This window comes from Carcharodon carcharias, chromosome X (genome assembly GCF_017639515.1).
Source record: "Carcharodon carcharias isolate sCarCar2 chromosome X, sCarCar2.pri, whole genome shotgun sequence".
Taxonomy (NCBI): domain Eukaryota; kingdom Metazoa; phylum Chordata; class Chondrichthyes; order Lamniformes; family Lamnidae; genus Carcharodon; species Carcharodon carcharias.
Genome location: NC_054507.1, coordinates 20,916,320 through 20,936,937, shown reverse-complemented (window position 1 = coordinate 20,936,937; position 20,618 = coordinate 20,916,320). Strand labels below are relative to the sequence as shown.

Below are 20,618 nucleotides of genomic sequence, written 5' to 3'. Positions count from 1 at the left end.
ACCCCCACCAGCCCATTCCCCCAACTACGTAATCCCTTTTGCTCCCCTTGCTGGGTGTCCACCTATCCCCACTCCGATTGGTCTTTTTATAAGGGACACTGCACAAATATAAGTTATTTCCTTGTATCTGTTAATGGCGGCTGCTGATGTCGATTGGAGCTGAGGTCTGTGCTGATTCCATCCTTGCTGTGGGATTAACATTTACATCTGTCAGCTCTCGAAGGGACTACCCTGGATCCATGCAGCCACAACACCTACAGCTCTGAACTTAAATTGTCCATTTTGCCAGTCAACCCGAGGCTAATCTGAACGTCATATTGGGGCTTGTTCCGAAGAAGCCTTGACAAGAGAACCGAGCAGAGTGGCAGCGCCAGCCAGAGCGGGCACTGGTCATCAGAATGTGGAGCAGAGGTTCGGTAACCCAGCACTGTATCTACTAGGGAGGGCTGGCAGCGGCTCTCATCTCAGTGATAAGGCCAGGTGCAATTTGGAGAATAGATCCAAAGGCCGGCAGGTTAGAAATGTGATAGGACAGCTTTCAAAGGGTTTAAGAAACTCAGTGTTCTCTACCTCCACATCCCCCCTCCCCACCAACCCCAACACCAAGCTAAGCTAATAAGCTAGTCTCACAGTATTTGAGGTGGGCTCTGAATACCTTTCCCTTGTGATAGCTTCCTATTCTCAGCCAATTGCTGCAAAGATTGGGTGATGCGAAAGGGACCATTAGTGAATGTGGTGCTGCTCTCTTCTCCCTCCGCATGAGAATTCCCTGCTCCAACAAGCACATTATGTGGAAGTACACCTCTCGTCCATCAAAATATGTAGGGGGGGGAAAGACAGGGAAAGTCTACATTGCATAAGAAGGAAAGGTGTCCCAGCGTTCCCACAGTTACTTGCACACGTTGACCCACTCGCTGACCCTGCATTCGTCGCATAGCACGTAGCAACACCAGTGGAACCGACAGTGGCACCGTTCGCTTCGACTCTGTTTGAGGATGTTGTGCCCTCTCCCACAGCACAGGCTGTCACAGTTATCCATCCCTTGGCTCGTTTTACTGCAGACCCGTCCCCGTGTGCCTGGTGAGTCTGTGCCCAGGTCCTTCTCGCAGAAATCGGGTGATTTCTCAAAGTACACCATGTCCTTGTAAATCCTCCTCCTGTTTGGCTTCAGGCTGAACTGGCCTGTGTTTTTATTGTGTGTTTTGATGAGCACCGCGTTCTGGAATCGCTCCTTTAACACAGCCCCGACCCGTCGAAAATCAGGGGTCACCTGCCAGCAGGTTTTAAACTGGCAACTGCCAGAGGTGCCATGACATTTACACTTGCGCTTCATGTTGTCAATCACTGCCTGAAATTTAGAAGAAAAGCAATCAAACAGGAATACCATAGGAAGGACTGGAGCAATGAACAGACCTGCTAACCCCTCTCCAGCACCATCTTAACACAACAGGCAGATCAAAATTGATCGCAAATGATCAAAATGATATTAATGATCTGATAAGACCTCAGTTCACAGGTTTTAACCTATCCCTTCCAATATGGGAGCCCCTTGGATATACTTAAGATATACTTATACATCTCTGGTGGTCGTGCTCATACTTAGCTTGAGGGGGCGTTGGGGGTGGGGGGTGGTGGGGGAGAAGAGAGAGACCTGAGTTTATATAAAGTGCCCCTCATGCCCCCAGGATGATCTAAAGTACTTTCCAGCCAATGAAGTACTTTTGGAAGTGTCGTTACTGTTGTAATATAGGAAAGGCAGCACCAATTTGCGCATAGCAAGCTCCCACAAACAGCAACATGATAATGACCAGATAATCTGTGTTTGTGATGTTAATTGAAGGGTAAATATTGGCCAGGACACCGGGGACAACTCCCCTGCTCTTCATCGAAATATTGCCATGGGGTCCCTTGCTTCCAAATAAGAAAGAAAAATGGCAAAAACGCTGGAAAGATGGAACAGAAAACCAAATGCTGGACATACGCAGTAGGTTCATCTGCATCGATAATGGAAACAGGCAGGGTAAGCTCTGAGGTTCTGTTTTTGCCTTTTCACTGTGTTTGTGGTAACAGGTTCAGAAGTGGTTACAGCGCTGCCCATGGAATGGCTAAGAACAAGAAACATTATACTTACAGCCTTGCCCAGCGATTTCAATGGACTGGGGGCATTACAGTGTTACCAACATCAAGTGTTTAATATATCACTGGCAGATCTGTGACATTACTCACATTGGGTCCTATCACCTTATGATTTATGTCGCATTCTCATTCTGTCATTGTGATTTCTCTGTGCGACTTTACCTTGTGTCGCCATGTGTGTGTGTGTGTGAGTGTGTGTGTATGTGTGTGCGTGTGTGCGTTTGCATGTGCATGTGCATGTGTGTGCGTGTGTGTGCCTGTGTGTGTATGTGTGCATGTGTGTATGTGTGCACATGTGTGTGCATGTGCATGTGCGTGTGTGCATGTGTGCATGTGCATGTGTGCGTGTGCATGTACGTGTGTGCATGAGTATATGTGTGTGTGTGTGTGTGTGCACGTGTGCGTGTGTGTGTGTGCACATGTGCATGTGTGCATGTGCATGTGTGTGTGCATGCGTGTGTGTGTGTGCACGTGTGCGTGAGTGTGTATGTGTGTGTGTGTGTGTGTGCGTGCGTGTGTGTGTGTGTTTCACTTCCAGCTGATGTGCGTTTTGGTCATGATATTTGTATCTTATGCTAATTTATTTGTATTTATCTGCAGCAATTTGTGTGAACATGTAGATTTACCTGGATGATGTATGTGGGGAGGTTTTATATGTGTTGAATGATATTTGCCAAGAAGAGTCTGAAGAGGAGTCATATTGTACTCGAAAGGTTAACTCTGTTTCATCTCCACAGATACTGCCAGACCTGCTGAGTTTTTCCAGCGCGTTCTGTTTTGATTTGCCAAGACTAATGTTTGTTTGCAGTTGTGCTAGAGATTTTTTTTTGAGTGTTTGTTTTTTTAGTCAATAAGTGAACTTGCTTTTCTCAAATGATTGTGGTTTTTAATGGGATGCATTGCCGATTGAACTCAATGTAAAAAATGGCCTGTTTCCACTTGTGTAACAATCACTTGACTTCATCCCTTCCTCAGCTCATCTGCTGCTGAAACCCTCATTCGTGCCTTTGTTACCTGTAGCCTTGATTCATCCAACGCACTCCTGCCGAACCTCCCATCTTCCACCCTGCCTGTATCCTAGCTACTGCCAGGTCCTAGTCACCCATCGCCCCTGCGCTCGCTGAGCTACATTGGCTCCCAGGCCAGCAGCCACTCAATTTTAAAATTCTCCTCCTTGTTTTCAGATCCCGCCATGTCCTCCCCCCTCCACCCCAACTCTCTAATCTCGTCCTACACCCAATTTTAATCGCTCCACTATTGGTGGCCGTGCTTTCAGCTTTCAAGGACCTAAGCTCTGAAACTCCCTTCCTACAACTCTCCGCCTCTCCACCTCATCCCCCTCCTTTAAGACACTCCTTAAAACCTACCTCTTTCTGTTTGAATTGTTGACAAGATTGAGAGGTGATCCTATTGAAACATATAACATCCTGAGGGGACTTGACAAGGTGGATACTGAGAGGATGTTTCCCCTTGTAGGAGTGACTAGAACCAGGGGACACAGTTTAAAAATAAGGGGTCTCCCGTCTAAGACGGAGATGAGGAGAATTCTTTTCTCTCAGAGGGTCAGGATTCTTTGGAACTCTCTTCTCCAGAGAGCAGCGGAGGCAGGGTCAATGAATATTTTTAAGGCAGAGGTAGATAGGTTCTTGACTAACGAGAGAGTGAAAGGTTATTGGGGTAGGCGGAATGTGGGGTTGAGGTTACAATCAGATCAGCCATGATCTTATTGAATGGTGGAGCAGGCTCGAGGGGCCGAATGGCCTCCTCTTACTCCCAATTCGTATGTTCACAAAAAATACATATCACAAGAAGAGGCAGAGATCAGATGGAAGGGAAATTGTGGCATAGGATAGGCTGTAAGTGGCCAAGAATGATTACAGATAAATCACCCTCAGTAGATGCAAGGGGGCAGTGACTGCAGGTTAGAGAAGAGTTGCTGGTACAGGATCTGTGATGGAGGGGGGTGCGATAGAAGCTGAGTCAGTAGTGAAGGTGGAGACTGAGGGTGGGATAGGGCCTGAGCATCAGAAAAGAGGTGGCTAATGATGGAAAAGTCAGGCTTGGAACCAGAGCAGGGACAAAGACACAAGTGGGGTAAAGTTCATTGAGAGTGGAGTGCAATGGAAAAAATGAAATTAATGGCAGAATATTCAATGAATACTAGATGAAAAACATAGCTTACTGAGAGCAAATAGGTGGAAAATCCAAAATATTTGAACAGCCAGCAAAATGTTAAAATTTGAAAGAAATAAAAGTTAACAAAGGAAAGAATCAAACACCACTCACAGGAGAGAGAGTTCTACAGGGGCTGTGAGAACAGATTAACAGGCCCGAGGCTCTGAGGGTAAGTCAGGACTTACATTGAAACTCCTGTTCTAGTGCTACCTCCCAGCGTCACAGTAAAACAGGTAAGCAAGACCATCTTAAAGTGAGAATCCTCATAGGAAATGTTTATATGGCAGTTTGCAATGGGATGTGCCACCCCTGTACTGGTTTTGGCGTATTGTAGAAAGATACAATGGATAATGGGGATGGTGAAGTAATAACAAATAACGGGAAGACTGGCATACTGGTAATACCGCCAGATGAGTAATTCAGAGGCCCCCGCTAATGCTCTAGGAACATGGGTTCAAATCCCACCATGATGACCAGTGGAAATTAAATTCAATTAATAAATCTGGAATTAATGATCACCATGAAACCATCATCGATTGTCATAAAAACCCATCTGGTTCACCAATGCCCTTTAGGGAAGGAAATCTGCTGTCCTTACCCAGTCTGGCCTACATGTGATCCCAGACCCACAGCAATGTAGTTGACTCTTAACTACCCTCTGAAATGGCCCAGCAAGCCACTCAGTTCAAGGGCAATTAGGGCTGGGCAACAAATGCTGGTCTTGGGCAGAGACACCCAAATTCCATGAAAGAATTTTCCAAAAGATATTTGGACCTAAATGGCCTCATGTGCTGTGATTTCTATCATTTTGTATTATTGAATACTATCCAGTAAAATTACAGAAATGCACCATCAGTTCTCAATTCATAGTACACTTTGAATGATCTGCAAATCACCTGAAAACCCTGGAATAGTTAAAGAGAGGCCTATTACCAGATATCGGAGGGCTATCCTTTTGTGCTGAAGGATTTAACAAAGGAAGTTATGAAGGGAAATCTTTTCTTAAGAAAGCTGGATGTGATTTTCCTGTTACATTGAGGGACATGTGATAGTTAAAACGTTATGTGTGTACACCCAGGCCCTATTGAATCATACCTCTGTGGTGCCAGTTTAGATGAGTGTGGCAAGTTTGTCGGGCTACTTATTTCATCGCATGGTGTGGTATTACCATAGGCCACCCCTTCTGTTCAGTTAAGAAACTAATGTCACAAGAGTTAAGCGAAATGATGTCAGAAAGAGTTTGAGCACTTTTTTTGGAGTTTACTGATCAACTCTCTGCACACATTTAAAATGGATTGTTTTAGTAGTTAAAGAAAAGGTACACCGTGCATAGAATAAAGGAAACGGTTAAATCAGTCAGAGGCTGCAGTATGGATTCCAGTCAGATATGACCCAAGACACAGAAAGCTTTGAGTGAATCTGTGCTACTATGCTCAGGTGTGTGGTAAAGGGGTATGCCGTGTGCCCTCGTTCAGGTGCCCTATGCCAGCAGGACAACTATAAGGAGGAACTAGGTAATAAAAATCAGACAGCCCCTTCCAACAAAAACCAACAATTTGCAAATTTGAGCCAATGAAGCAATCAAGATCCTACAGTTTCCCCACGGCTTGTGGAAGACATCAAGCGAGCCAATGGATGCCAGCCACATGGTGCCGTGGACGTGACTACAACCCAATGCCAAGATGTGACTATACCAACTTTTCACTGTATTGCTACAGCATGCCCAGTTTAATGTACACTTGTGGGTATTTTAATGTGCTTTCACGATAACATAGATGTCGTTTGGTAGCACAGAACTTGAGCATTGCAGTAAAAAGAGACATGTCGAAGCTTTTCATCTTGCACTCATCAGAACACTTAACAGGAATATTTTGGTATTCTTGTGGTGTGTCCTAATGAGTGAAAGGTGAAAAGCTTCAACTGTCTCTTTCTCAGCAATACTCAATGTATAAAATGTTGAAGATTAATATTGATCTTTGTCTTGTGAGATCTGTGGAAATAGTTCTGGTATCGAAGGAATCTACCATTCTAGCCACATATATTATACAGAATCACTGATTTGAATGCTCCTGCTAAATGAGTTTTGTGTGTGTGTTGTGTGTGTGTGTGTGGGTGGGTGCGGGGGGTGGTGTGTGGGTGGGTGGGGGGGGTGGTGTGTGGGTAGGGTGGTGTGTGTGTGTGAGTGGGTGGGGGGTGGTGTGTGGATGGGTGTGTGGGTGGGTGGGGGATGATGTTGGGGGTGGTTAGGTGGCTGGGGTGGTGGTGTTGGGGTGGGTGGGTGGGGGTGTGGTGTGATGTGTGGGTGAGTGCGGGATGATGTTGTGGTGGTTGGGTGGGGTGGTGGTGGTTGGGTGGGTGGGTGGGGGATGATGTTGGTGGTGGGTGGGTGGGGGTAGTGTGTGGGTGGATGGGGGGTGGTGTGTGTGTGGGTGGGTGGGGGGTGGTGTGTGGGGGTGGGTGGGATGGTGGTGTTGGGGGTGGGGTGTGGGGTGGTGGTATGGGTGTGGGTGGGTGGGGTAGTGGTGTTGGGGGTGGGTGAGGGGTGGTGTTGGGGGTGGGTGGGTGGGGTGGTGGTGTTGGAGTGGTTGGGTGGGGTGGTGGTGTTGGGGGTGGTGTTGTGAGGGGGTGTTGTTGGGGGTGGGTGGGTGGGGGGTGGTGTTGGGGGTGGGTGGGAGCTGTTGTTGGGGGTGGGTGGGGTGGTGGTGTTGGGGGTGGGTGGGTGGGGGGTGGTGTTGGGGGTGGGTGGGGTGGTGGCGTTGGGGGTGGGTTGGGTAGTGGTGTTGGGGGTGGGTGGGTTGATGGGGGGTGGTGTTGGGGTGGACTAGTGGTGTTGGGGGTGGGTGGGGGTGTTGTTGGGGGTGGGTGGGTGAGTGGGTGGGGTGGTGGTGTTGGGGGGTGGGTAGGTGGGGGTTGGTGTTGGGGGTGGGGGGGGTGTTGTTGGGGGTGGGTGGGTGGGGGGTGGTGTTGGGGGTGGGTGGGAGCTGTTGTTGGGGGTGGGTGGGGTGGTGGTGTTGGGGGTGGGGGGTGGTGTTGGGGGTGGGTGGGTGGTGGTGTTGGGGGTGGGTGGGGTGTTGGTGTTTGGGGTGGGTTGGGTAGTGGTGTTGGGGGTGGGTGGGTCGGTGGGGGGTGGTGTTGGGGGTGGACTATTGATGTTGGGGGTGGGTGGGGCGTGTTGTTGGGGGTGGGTGGGATGGTGGTGTTGGGGGTGGGTGGGTCGGTGGGGGGTGGTGTTGGGGGTGGACTAGTGGTGTTGAGGGTGGGTGGGGGGTGTTGTTGGGGGTGGGTGGGGTGGTGGTGTTGGGGGTGGGGTGGTGGTGTTGGGGTGGGTGGGTGGGGGTGGTGTTGGGGGTGGGTGGGTGGGTGGGGGGTGGTGTTGGGGGTGGACTAGTGGTGTTGGGGATGGGTGGGGGGTGTTGTTGGGGGTGGGTTGGGTAGTGGTGTTGGGGGTGGGTGGGTCGGTGGGGGGTGGACTAGTGGTGTTGGGGATGGGTGGGGGGTGTTGTTGGGGCTGGGTGGGGTGGTGGTGTTGGGGGTGGGTGGGGTGGTGGTGTTGGGGGTAGGTGGGTGGGTGGGGTGTTGGTGTTGTGGATAGGTGGGTGGTGTTGGGGGTGGGTGGGTGGGTGGGGTGTTGGTGTTGTGGGTAGGTGGGTGGTGTTGGGGTTGGGGGGGTGGTGTGTGTGTGGGGGGGTGGGGTGATGTGTGGGTGGTGGGGGGGTGGTGTGTGGGTGGGTGGGGGGGTGGTGTGTGGGTGGGTGGGTGGGTGGTGTGTGTGGGGTGGGTGGTGTTGGGGGTGCAGGTGGGATTTAGTTTGTAAGAAGCTGCTTTGGTTGGTGTGCGTGAATTGACTGAAAATCAAAGTCCCACAACCTTTTTTAAAAACCTGGACTCATCCCACTCATTCAGGTTGTATATATCCATGCCCTTTACTCTTGGGAACAGGATCGCTTGCTGCCGGCTTTATAGCCCAAAGTATAATTCGGGGACATTGACTCAGTGAAGGTTGCAGCTATATCCGTATTGTACTCACAGCTGCAACAAGGCAACACTCACCTGCTCCTGGCCATCAGCACTGTACTCCCAGCCAGAGGGTGACTGTGTTGCTGATGCTACAATTTCCTCAGATCTTTGTTTCTGATTGTATTAAAAAGCTCCGACAGCAAGGAAAAGAACCGTCTCCCAATCGATAGGCACTTTAGCGCCGTTAACACACACTTTAGCGCCGTTAACACACACTTTAGCGCCTTTAACATACAACTTAGCGCCGTTAAGCCACTTGGTTAGCTCAAAGTGCACAGTATTAAAGAGTCGTAGAGTTATACAGCACAGAAACAGGCCCTTTGGCCCATCATGTCCATGCTGGCCATCAAGCATCTATCTATTCTAATCCCATTTTCCAGCACTTGGCTTGTAGCCATGTATGCTATGGCATTTCGAGCGCTCATCTAAATACTTCTTAAATGTTGTGAGGGTTCCTGCCTCTACCGTTCCCTCAGGCAGGAGGGGTGGGGATAAACAGGTCTGTTACTCTGTTGGGGATGAGTGGGATCTTGGTTCCTGTAGAACTGAGATACTCGAAAAATTCTCAGGCCTTTCGGCCAAAGAGAAGAACTTTTTACACCGACCTTCCTCTCCCAGAGGGGAATTCACAACAAGTACTGAAGCTCCGTTTCATAGACATGTGCTTGTGTCCTGGTCAAAATGTTGAGCACCAAACTTACGTTGACAGGCCAACGCACACACATTCACAATGACTGCTTACCTGCCTTCCCAGCTTGTTGTTGTGGAGTCTCATTCTCCCGTGGATGTCTCTCGATGTCTCCCAGGAGTCCAGAAAGTCCCTGGAAAACTTCTCCCCGAATTCGATGTCGTGGTTGCAGTCACCCCGCTCCCAGGAGTCCTGGATGCCAGGGAAACGCTCCTCGGGCTCAGGGATGGAGACAGGGAGACCCTGGGTCAGGGCCTCCACCCGGAGCTGGTGAAGCTTGAAGCGCAGGTTCTGGTCGTCTTCTCTCCGCTTCTGGTCGCAGCCGCAGCCCTTGAGCTTTCCCAGGCTGCAAGCGGTAGCCACCGAGTGGGTGACCCCCGCAGCCAGCAGCGAGAACATGAACGCGCTTTCCCGGAATCCTGGGCGGGGCACAAGAAGATGTGGGTTACCGAGCTGGCAATTCAGGCTCACAGAGTTAAAAAGAACAGTCCAAACTGCAGAAAAGCTCCTGACAGAAGGGGAAGTCCAGATCTGGGATATCAGACTATTAGCAGCCTGCTTGTAACACGGTTCCAAAATTGCTAAATGTGGGAGGTATGTGCGTGTGAGTTTATTACCGTACCTTAAAAAGGGTTAAAAACACAGACATCCCATCATTCATCCAGAATATTACTCAGATGCCTGTTCTGAAACTCACCAAGGCTCCTTAGACAGCACCTTCCAAACCCACGACCACTACCACCTAGTCATGGGCAGCAGATAGATGGGAACACCACCACCTGGAAGTTCCCCTCCAAGCGACTCACCATCCTGACTTGGAAATATATCACCGTTCCTTCACTGTCGCTGGGTCAAAATCCTGGCACTCCCTTCCTAACAGCACTGTGGGTGTACCTACACCACATGGATTGCAGTGGTTCAAGAAGGCAGCTCACCACCACCTTCTCAAGGGCAATTAGGAATGGGCAATAAATGCTGGGCCCAGCCAGCGAAACCAACATCCCGTGGATGAATAAAAAACTGTTACTTCCCTTTAAACACAACATTCCCAATAAAAATGAATTTACATAGGGATGAGAGGGCACTATTCAATTCCATCTTGTGTGTCCACCATGGTTCCATAACCCTTAATGCTGGTGTGTTGCAGATCACTCAGGGAGTCCAGGTTACTGTGGTAACATGCACTTTTCCATGCATGTCATAGTCTGGAGCTATGGATTGTGATGGGTGAGGCTCCAATGTCCTTGGCTGACCAGGAATCTCTCTTGCTCTTACTGCCTGCAGTGTATGTTGGTAAGATTTACAAATTGATAATCAACCTGCTTGGTCATGTTATAAACACACCTCCCTTGGCCATGAGGGCCTGGGGTGGGACTTGAACCTGGAGCTACTAGTCTCTGAAGCAGGGACACTATGCACTGCACCACAAGATTACACTTATCAAACAAAAATCCATCAATCTCAGTTCTGAAATTTTCAATTGACCCCACAGCCTCAACAGCTTTTTAGTGGGAGAGAGTTCCAGATTCCCTCTCCCCTTTGTGTGAAGAAGTGCTTCCTGACATCACCCCCTGAACAGCTGGGCTCAAATTTTAATGTTCTGCCCCCTTGTTCTGGGCTCCCCCCACCAGAGGAAAAGTTGCTCTCTATTGACCCCCTTTAATTCACTTAATAATCGAAAACAATTCAATGAGCTCACTGCTTAATCTGCGATACTCAAGGGATGCAATCCTAGGCCATGCAACCTGTCCTTTATATTGGATCCTTTATAATTCTGTCTAATTCCTGTAAGGTATCACCTGTATAATTCTGATAAATCTTCACGGTATAGTATACAGCAGTCCATGTGGTGTAGGTATACCCACAGTGCTGTTAGGAAGGGAGTTCCAGGATTTTGATTCAGCGACAGTGAAGGAATGGCGATATATTTCCAAGTCAGAATGATGAGTGACTTGGAGGGGAGTGGTGGTGTTCCCATCTATCTGCTACCCTTGTCCTTCTAGGTGGCAGTGGTCATGAGTTTGGAAGGTGCTGTCTAAGGAGCCTTGGTGAGTATATCCTTACTGAGGGGCAGAGCATTATGTAACCAGGGCTTCCATCATGTAAGGGCCAACAATCGGTTCATCTTTCTGATTCTTTTTTGCACCTTTTGAATTTTTCTTTAGTTCCTCAGGCCCTTGAGCTTCCTAACCCTCCACAGTTCCTCACTTCCCCCCACTTAGAAAATACCCTGACACCTCCCCCTCCTCAACACCCCACAACTTAAATCCAAAGTGGGTCACCTCACACTTGCCACACACTGAACTTCATCTGCCACAGTTTGGCCCAGTCACTTAATCCAGCCAATGTGTCTTTGCAAAAGGCAACCTTTTTTTAATGTTCATTCACGGGATGTGGGCATCGTTGGCTAGGCCAGCATTTATTGCCCATCCCTAATTGCCCTTGTCCAGGGGGGCTATTTTAAGAGTCAACCACATTGCTGTGGGTCTGGCCAGACCAGGTGAGGAGAGCAGATTTCCTTCCCTAAAGTGCCTTGGGGAGCTCGAAGCAGCTGCCTGAACTGGCTACGATTAGCTGTAAGGTTCCCTGATTAAACTGGCAGCAGATGGATCATGAAGGATGAACATCCACTTGGTTTGAGTTCACTGCAGATGTTTCTGTGAGTGGAACCATTCATTTCTCCCCTTCTCAATGCCCAGTATAGAAACTGGATTGACTGGCTTGGTGCCTGGAGATTACGGGCGCACAGATCCACCGCTCTTTTGTTTCCTGAAACTGCATGACAAGGTAGTGCCATGTACACAGCTTGGAGATACTGCTTCGGGGAGCTGGTCCCCGCTAACTGGTTGGGAACGGTACCGCCATCGGTGTTTTGAACCGGAGGAGACAGCATGGAATCAGCTCTTCCGGGTTTACAGGATCAGGAGATAGCAAACATTCTGGGATACTTCTAGTTATTCACACAGAAGAATGCACTTTACAGCCAATGGAGCGCTTTTCAAAGTGCAGTCCCTGTTGTGATGTAGCCAATTTGTGCACAGCAAGCTCCCACAAACAGCAATGTGATCATGACCCAGATAATGTGTTTTTATTTCTCTCTCTCTCTCTCTGATGTTCATTGACCAGGACACCAAGAGCTCTCTCTCCGGAATATCCCTTCCCATCCAGCTGAGTGTTCAGGTGCTTGGTCACGATGCTGCTTTAAGGACCCACTCCAATTTGTAGGCTCAAGCATGTGCCATGATCACCCGTACAAAGAGCTTTCCAAATCCATCGCCTGTCAGTTTGGTGGCAATAACTACGTGCGGCACATTTATGTCTTAACCCTGTTGTTCAGCACAGCCCATTGAAAACCAAGTGTGCAGCAATCAAAGCACAAAACCTCATCATCAAATGCAATGTATCTTTTCTGTTTATACCGAGTCCAATTCTTTAGCTCATTAATGAGCAGCATCGCCATTCATCAGTTACACATTTTGATGCAGGGATGCTCATTCAGTCAGACAAGGGAAACAAATGCAGACTTGTCATAATTGAGCACTGAGGAGGTAACCCTCAGATATACTCGGGCTGGTGCTGCTGGAGGGGTGGGTGGGTTCATGTCTAAGCCAGTGGTGAGTGAGGGAGTTCTCCCTCACACGCCCAGTGTAAAAGATAGCAGGTTAGCAGCAAAGTCTAATTAATACTTGGGAGCTGGGGATGGGGGGGTGTTGTAGGGACTCACACTCTAATTTCAGGGACACTGCCACAGTAAACAATGCAGCTGGAGTCTCAGTAGCTTCCAACCAGTGAGGGCTTGACTCTGATCTCAGTATGTGGGTTGTCAACCTGGAGACGGATGGGGGCCAGAAACTCACCTCAAACAGGGATAGAAATGTGGTCATGGACATTAGTTTTTAAAAATACCATCCCCCACCAAACCTAGTGTCAGGAGTGTGTGTGTGTGTGTGTGACTGTGTGTGTGAGTGAATATGTGTGAGTGTGTGAGCGTGTGTGACTGTGTGTGTGTGTGAGAGTGTGTGAGTGAGTGTGTGTATGTGTGTGTGTGTGAATGAGTGTGTGCGTATGCGTGTGTGTGACTGTGTGTGTGTGAGTGTGACTGTGTGTGTGATTGAGTTTGTGGGAGTGAGTTTGTGTATGAGTGTGTATGTGTGTGTGTGTGTGTGAGTGTGAGTGAGTGTATGAGTTGTGTATGCGTGTGTGTGTGTGTGTGTGTGTGAGAATGTGTGTGAGTGTATGAGTTGTGTATGCGTGTGTGTGTGTGAGTGAGAGTGTGTGTGTGAGAGTGAGAGTGAGAGTGTGTGTGAGAATGTGTGTGAGTGAGTGTATGAGTTGTGTATGCGTGTGTGAGTGAGAGTGTGTGTGAGTGAGAGTGTGTGTGAGTGTGTGTATGAGTTGTGTAAGCGTGTGTGTGTGTGAGTGAGAGAGTGTGTGTGAGTGAGAGTGTGTGTGTGAGAATGTGTGTGAGTGAGTGTATGAGTTGTGTATGCGTGTGTGAGTGAGAGTGTGTGTGAGTGAGAGTGTGTGTGAGTGAGTGTGTGTATGAGTTGTGTAAGCGTGTGTGTGTGTGAGTGAAAGAGTGTGTGTGAGTGAGAGTGTGTGTGTGAGAATGTGTGTGAGTGAGTGTATGAGTTGTGTATGCGTGTGTGTGAGAGTGTGTGAGTGAGAGTGTGTGTAAGTTGTGTAAGCGTGTGTGTGTGTGAGTGAGAGAGTGTGTGTGAGTGAGAATGTGTGTGAGTGAGTGTATGAGTTGTGTATGCGTGTGTGAGTGAGAGTGTGTGTGAGTGAGTGTATCTCGAGTCCCATACCTCTGCTCAGGATGACGGTTTCCTGCAGGATTTTTCCACCGTTCTCCAGGGTCGAGCAGTTCCACCTCTGGTCCCAGAGTTGGTGCTGACACTCGTGGATAGCGATCTGTATGCCCTGGACCGCAGCGGCCGTCACATCGGGGCTCCTGACGCACAGTCCCAGTTGACGCCTGCTTAGACCTGGCAGGGTCAGGCACACCGTGTTGGCTGTCAGGATCGGGTCTACCGGGATCTTCAGTCCCAAGATCTCATTCCCGGCGACACTAAGGCAGAGAGGCAAATAATGCGGAATGAAATTAGCATCCCCATTTACAAAGCATGTCGAGTCCCAGTGCGAGAAGGTAGGTTTAATAATAAAACAATTTTAATTGAGGGGCGTGAACACTTCACTCAGAATCGTTTTCGTATCCTTACCCGCAGCATGTGAGTGAAAGGGTGATGAGCAAAGAGAGATGCACGGAGATTCTTGGAGCTGCCATGGTACGGGAGAGATTGGCAAGAACCCTAAGAGCGAAGCGCTCAAGCTCGGTGTGACCGCCAGAGGAACAGGGTCACTTCCAGCCCGTTCCCAGTGTCAGCTTTCATCGCCTCCTGCTCCTCTCTGCCGCTAGGTTTCAGGATTCCTTTTTCAAACGCACAGTCGCGCAGAGGAGGAGAGAAATCCCCAACTCAGTTCAAAGACACATTGTACCGAGATAGACCAGGCAGTATTCATTTGCCAAATCGCTGAGGCTTTCTATCTGTCACTCTCTACCTCCCTCTATCTTTGTGTTGTATTTCAAGCTTGTCTTGATTCACACCCTTTGCTCTGCGCCCCCTCCCTCTGTCTGTCTGTCTCTCTCATCCCCACCCCCGCCACGTACCCCCTGCCTTGTTCTCTCTCCCCCTCTCTTCCCCTCCTTCTCTCTACTTCTCTCCCTCCCTCTTCCTCACTCTCTCCAACGCCTAGCTCCCTCTCCTCTCGTTTCCTTCCCTCTCTCTCTCTTGGGCGAAAGTGGATCAAACAAGTTCGCTGTTTGAAACTGAAGACTTTGATCATTGCCCGCGAATCATAAATGCTCAAAGTGGGACCTTTGAAAATTAAACCTCACTAGTAGCCGAGGCAAAGTGGTGCTGGTGGGGGTTTTGTGTGTGCGTGTTTGTGTGTGTGTGTGTGTGTGTGGAGAGGTGCATTCCACCCCCTCCATCCCCCCTTTAAACTCTGCCTCTCAATCCTCGGGCGCATCACATCTTCTGTGTCTTTCTGTCTCATATTGACTAGTGGGTGCAGCCTCCAGTTAAATGCCAGGGGACAAGAGACAATAGGGGGTCGGGGGGCGCTGTTAATGGGACCTTGTCCCTTCTCCAAACCCTTCGTCCCGTCCAAAATTCAACACGCTTATGACACACAGAAACACACACAGACACAGACACAAACACACAGACACACAGACAGATACACACACAGACATAGACCCACAGTCACACACACACAGACACACACATACAGACACACAGACACAGACCCACAGACACACACACACACACACAGACACACACACACACAAGTATATTGAAGTTTATCAATCGACATTCAAGCCAACCACACGTACAGAAATGTAATGCTTCACTTGACACCGCGCACGATGTCGCTAAATATTCATAATTCAGAAACGGATCCAAGAATAGTTGAGTTGAATTGTAAAAAGCGACAAGAAACATATCAAAAGGATAAATACCAAAAGCAAATTCAAGTCTCGAAGCGCGCTCTAGGCTTCAATATAACCCCCACCCCCATTCTATTCCCTTTGTACAGATTCCATTATTTGGGTTATTTAGGGGGCAGGGGTGTTTCAAAACACACACAAAACACACACAGGACACCTATTGCTTTCTTTGACAGTCACCGCAAATTAAAGCAATTCATTGCTCGCCAAAGCCTTTGACATTTCTCCCGGAGACCTGACACCGCACCGCACAAAATGCAGGTCCCCTTTTTTTTATTCTACCGTGGAAGCCGAGAAGTCGGGAGTTAACAACTTAAAAGCTCGCCAAGGTCAGTGGGCCACAAAAGTGGCAAGTGGGGGGTGGGGTGGGGGGTTGGTGGGGGGGGGGGGGTTGGGGGGTGGTGTGGTGGTGGAGTGAAGAGGGGGATATGTAACGGGCAAACAACAGCCCAGAGGTTTTGAGAACGAGCTTTAAGGTAGAGCAGAATGTCCAGCTGCTTTGCTCCTGTCTCTGTCGACATCCACTCAGCTTGGCCTAAATAGCCAAGTGGTTATGGTACTGGGTTTGTAACCCCAAGATCAAGAGTTCAAATCTCACAACGATAAACTATGAAATAATGTAACTTCATCTGAAACAGATGGAAACGGGTTTGTACTCGAAAGAGTTACACTCAAAGGTCCGGCACTCTCGGTCACGTTGTGTCGTGTATAAATCGCTTGGAAGCCGCCGCTCCCCCCATCCCCCCGAGCTGCTTCGGAAGGACCTACCGGTCTCTCAGACCTGGGCAGAGGCGGAATGGCTTACTCTAACCCCAGGGCTAACATTGTCCCCGGGCTAGCGCAACTTGGCACCAACTTAGTGAGCGGGAGAATCCGCACTGGCGCAGGGGGAGGCTCCTTCTAAAGGTCCAGATTAAGACATCTCGCCTGTCAGAGGGGGTGGGGGTAATAAAAAAACCTTTACTCTTGCTTGCTCTTGGGGCTACTTAATCACGGGGTCCAAAATACAGGCCACCTGAAATCCCAGAAGGCCTGTAGCTTTGGGGGGTGGGGTAGGAGGGGGACATTCTGATCACCAACTGGGTTAAAATAGTTATTTTAAACAGACATTCGGCTAGCGCTTTCGTTCTGAAGTGAACCGAGGACGTGGCTGCAAGTTCTCTGTTGAAACTCGTGAACAGTCGAAATCTTATTTTTAAACATTGACTTCTTTATATGAATAAGTCGGCTCCTTTGTATTTATTCATCTCGGAACATTGGCTCTGCCAGTTCCATTGGGTTAGACCACAGACAACGTTGATCGGACTCTGCCCAACACTCTTTTTTGTGGAGGGGGAGGCTGCTGGGTGTGGGGGAGACTGGTGGGTGGGGGGAGAGACTGGTGGGTGGGGGGAGACATTGGTGGATGGGGGGGAGGCTGATGGGTGGGGGGGTGAGACTAGTAGGTGGGGGAGAGACTGGTGGGTGGGGGGCAGAGACTGGTGGGTGGGGGGAGATACTGGTGGGTGGGGGGGAAATACTGGTGGGTGGGGGAGATACTGGTGGGTGGGGGGAGGCTGGTGGGTGGGGGGTGAGACTGGTAGGTGGGGGAGAGACTGGTGGGTGGGGGGAGGCTGGTGGGTGGGGGGAGAGACTGGTGGATGGGGTGGAGAGACTGTTGGGTGGGGGTTGGGGGGAATGAGGGAGTCATGAGCAGACACAAGTGAGACCCGACCCTCTATATTTAAGCCGGGTGCAGAACTGCGGATAGAAGCCACCCCCCCTCCCCCCAACAAAAGTCAGAGTTTCCCAATCCAGGCGGAGGATCCGCTCCCTCTGGATCCCTGGCACCTTCTCTCGGCTGAGCTTTGATCCGTGCACTCAGTCCCCTTCAGCTGGAGGCGGCTTTGACTCGGCCGAGCCTGAATGGCGTGGGAGGGCAGAGCAAGCACCAAAAGCCGGGGATCTGCCTTGTAGACACCAGGACTAAAATAGGCGGGAGGAGGGCGGCTGCCTGTCCATGTTTATCATTGACCAGACCAACAGCGGCGCCCAGAGACGTGTCACTTTGAGCTCGTATCAATCCAGATAAGGAAACAGGCCCATCAAGTCTTCAAGTCTGAAGGAGTCAGACAGACTCGAAACGTTAACTCTGTTCTTCTCTCCGCAGTTGCTGTCAGACCCGCTGAGTTTCCCCAGCATTTTCTGTTTTTTCTTGTTCCACTGAAGTGCAGAATGATCACAAGGTGGAGGGCTGGGGACACTCTGATGTGCAGTGAACAGGGGAAGCAGTAGTTTGGCCCTGGTGAGCGAGCCTATCTTCCCAGTTTGCTGCTTCCCCTGGGCTGCTGGATCGAATTCCCAAGCAAACGGCTGAGGGAAAAGTGTGAAAGCGCCAATTCAATCGGGGCTGCTTCCCAAGCCCAGACTGAGATGTAAAACCTGCCGATCTGTGGACGTGAGGAAGCGAGTGTATAAAACACACACACACACAAGTCACACTTTCACTCATTCACCGCTTCCCCCCTCGCCTCGCGGTCATTCCTAGATTTCCAGTTGGAGACTGATCGAATGAGTTCTGGCTGCCGGGTTGTAAAGATACTGATTAAAGCGAGTAATCCCGAACCGAACCAAAACTGTCCACAAACAGGCACTCTCCCCCCCCCCCCCCCCCCCCCCCAAACAGAGTCCACTAGGGAGAGATTAGGGAAGTTCACACTTGAGTATGTTCAAAGCAGAAATCGACAGACCTCTGGATACTAATGACATCAAGGGATAGTGGGGAAAATGGTGTACCGGATGTGGACTTCCCTGGCTGGCCGAGTATTTATTGCCCATCCCTAATTGCCCCTTGAGAAGGTGGTGGTGAGCTGCCTTCTTGAACCGCTGCAGTCCCGTGCGGTGTAGGTACACCCACAGTGCTGTTAGGGAGGGAGTTCCAGGGTTTTGACGTGACCCGTTTGAGCGGCTAAGCAGGCTCGAGGGGCCGAATAGCTCCCCTCTGTTCCAATGTTCATCCAAGGCTCTACTGAAGACCGAATTAAAGTGGAGAGTTGTGATGGAGTAACAGGGGTTATTCTGCACCTTTCATCCTCACGCAGTGCTTAAAACTGAGACTTGCGTCCCCGTTGACCGAGCCATACCTTAGACGCGCTATACCGTAGACATGCTATACCATAGACATGCTATACCGTAGACATGCTATACCGTAGACATGCTATGCCGTAGACATGCTATACCATAGACATGCTATACCATAGACATGCTATACCGTAGACATGCTATGCCGTAGACATGCTATACCGTAGACATGCTATACCATAGACATGCTATACCATAGACATGCTATACCGTAGACATGCTATGCTGTAGACATGCTATACCGTAGACATGCTATACCGTAGACATGCTATACCGTAGACATGCTATACCATAGACATGCTATGCTGTAGACATGCTATACCGTAGACATGCTATACCATAGACATGCTATGCTGTAGACATGCTATACCTACAGACATGCCATACTCATAGTCACGCTATACCTTAGATGCGCTATACCTTTAGGCACGTTATACCTTTAGACACGCTATACCTTAGACCACGTTATACCTATAGACACGTTATACCTATAGACACGCTATACCTTAGACGCGCCATACCTTAGACATGCTATACCTTTAGACATGCTATACCATAGCGCAAGTCAACTGTTCCCCACTCTCGATAAAAATCGATTTGGACAATGACCACTGAGCTCTTTCCATACCTAAATAATATGAGAAATTGACAAATAAAGCATCAATCGTGTTTACAGTTCGCAGCGGAATGGTGTATTATTAATAGGTGTAACCAGAGGTATTGAGAAGGATAAAGGGGCCTGGCCACATTCAGACTGGAGAGGAGATCTTGACAATGTCCAGGATGGCGGGTGATAGATCTGAGATCTGCCATTACAATTATATAACACGGAAATGGTTAACCACACAACAGTCCACATGAGAGACAGCTGGTGGTGTCAGCGACAGCGGGGGCGGGGGCGTCATTCCCAGAGCTTTGGAATTCTCCTCATTGAAATCGACGGGAAATTCCAAACGGCATCACTTGATTGGCTAACCCTGCTCACAGGTCAACATTGCCTGAGCGCTCTGACAATTTGGGAATCTGATATCCTGTGCGGACATGTACCTGCTTCACGATAATATCCGAAATCAGAACATGTACCGCGCTCCCTTGTTCAGACTGACAGGAGCCTCTGGCCACACACAACCTGCTTACACCCAAACAAACGCTTAGGAAAGTTGAGGGGCTGAATGGCATGTCAGCTGAAAGCGATGCCAGTGTCCCCACACGCTCGGAAAGCTGGGGTTAACGGGCAAGATGCTGACCTTGGTTCAACCCTCAAACGCTCTTCAATCCAAAACCGAATTCAAGTGTTGAACGCCAAGCTTTCCAGATCCGCCAAGCGCTCCTCGTTCAGGGATTCATTCATGGGGTGCGCTCCAGTCCGCACTGTATCCCTCTGCCAATGAGCCCCCAACACAATCAGAGACAACGTGACAAAGGTTTTTCTTACAAAAACGCGCCTGTTTCGGTTGGAAACGCTTCTCTGATCCCGTTCTCTGCAGCAGCAGCAGCGCCTGGGATTGAGCCCTGTCAGAAAGCTCCCTGTATTGCTGCATGGACACACAGGGGGACAACTTTTACTATCGGATAAAGCGAACCATAGTGGACTAGTCTCTCCGTACTCCATCTTCCCCAGACTCCTTTCTAAAGATTACAACATGCGGCAGGAGTGTAGAACATGCGGCCACCCGTCGCCAAAGTATGAAACATTCGAATTTCTTTTAAACTTGGAATGTGTTCTTGCGGGTGGTCACCTATGTGTTCATGCACAGGAACAGAGGCCTACACACAGCCTCACACACACTCCCTACACACAAACAATGCACACATAACCCTCACACACACACCCTACACCTCATCCACTACACACACACACACACGGCACACACACACCCCTCATACACACACACCCTACACACACACACACAATACACCTCATCCACTACACACACACACAAACAATGCACACAGAATCTTCATGCA

At 49.5% G+C, this 20,618-nt stretch overlaps 1 protein-coding gene across 1 annotated transcript; it reads right to left on the bottom strand.

Moving 5' to 3' along the window:
- Positions 1-833: 833 nt before the first annotated feature.
- On the bottom strand, positions 834-19,169 carry wnt10b (wingless-type MMTV integration site family, member 10b). Its single transcript, XM_041180276.1, has 4 exons — positions 19,156-19,169; positions 13,825-14,087; positions 9,071-9,435; positions 834-1,348 (listed from the first exon to the last, which is right to left on the bottom strand). Exons 1-4 carry the CDS (start codon positions 19,167-19,169, stop codon positions 890-892), a joined length of 1,101 nt encoding a protein of 366 aa, XP_041036210.1. The 3' UTR covers positions 834-889.
- Between the last annotated feature and the right edge of the window lie 1,449 nt (positions 19,170-20,618).

What these genes read in the sequence shown, in the direction of transcription:
- wnt10b (XM_041180276.1), bottom strand. An exon ending in AACCGTCATCCTGAGCAGAG is followed by an intron (nt 9,436 to 13,824) that starts GTATGGGACTCG and finishes TGCCCCGCCCAG; the next exon opens with GATTCCGGGAAAGCGCGTTC. An exon ending in ACAACAAGCTGGGAAGGCAG is followed by an intron (nt 1,349 to 9,070) that starts GTAAGCAGTCAT and finishes TCTAAATTTCAG; the next exon opens with GCAGTGATTGACAACATGAA.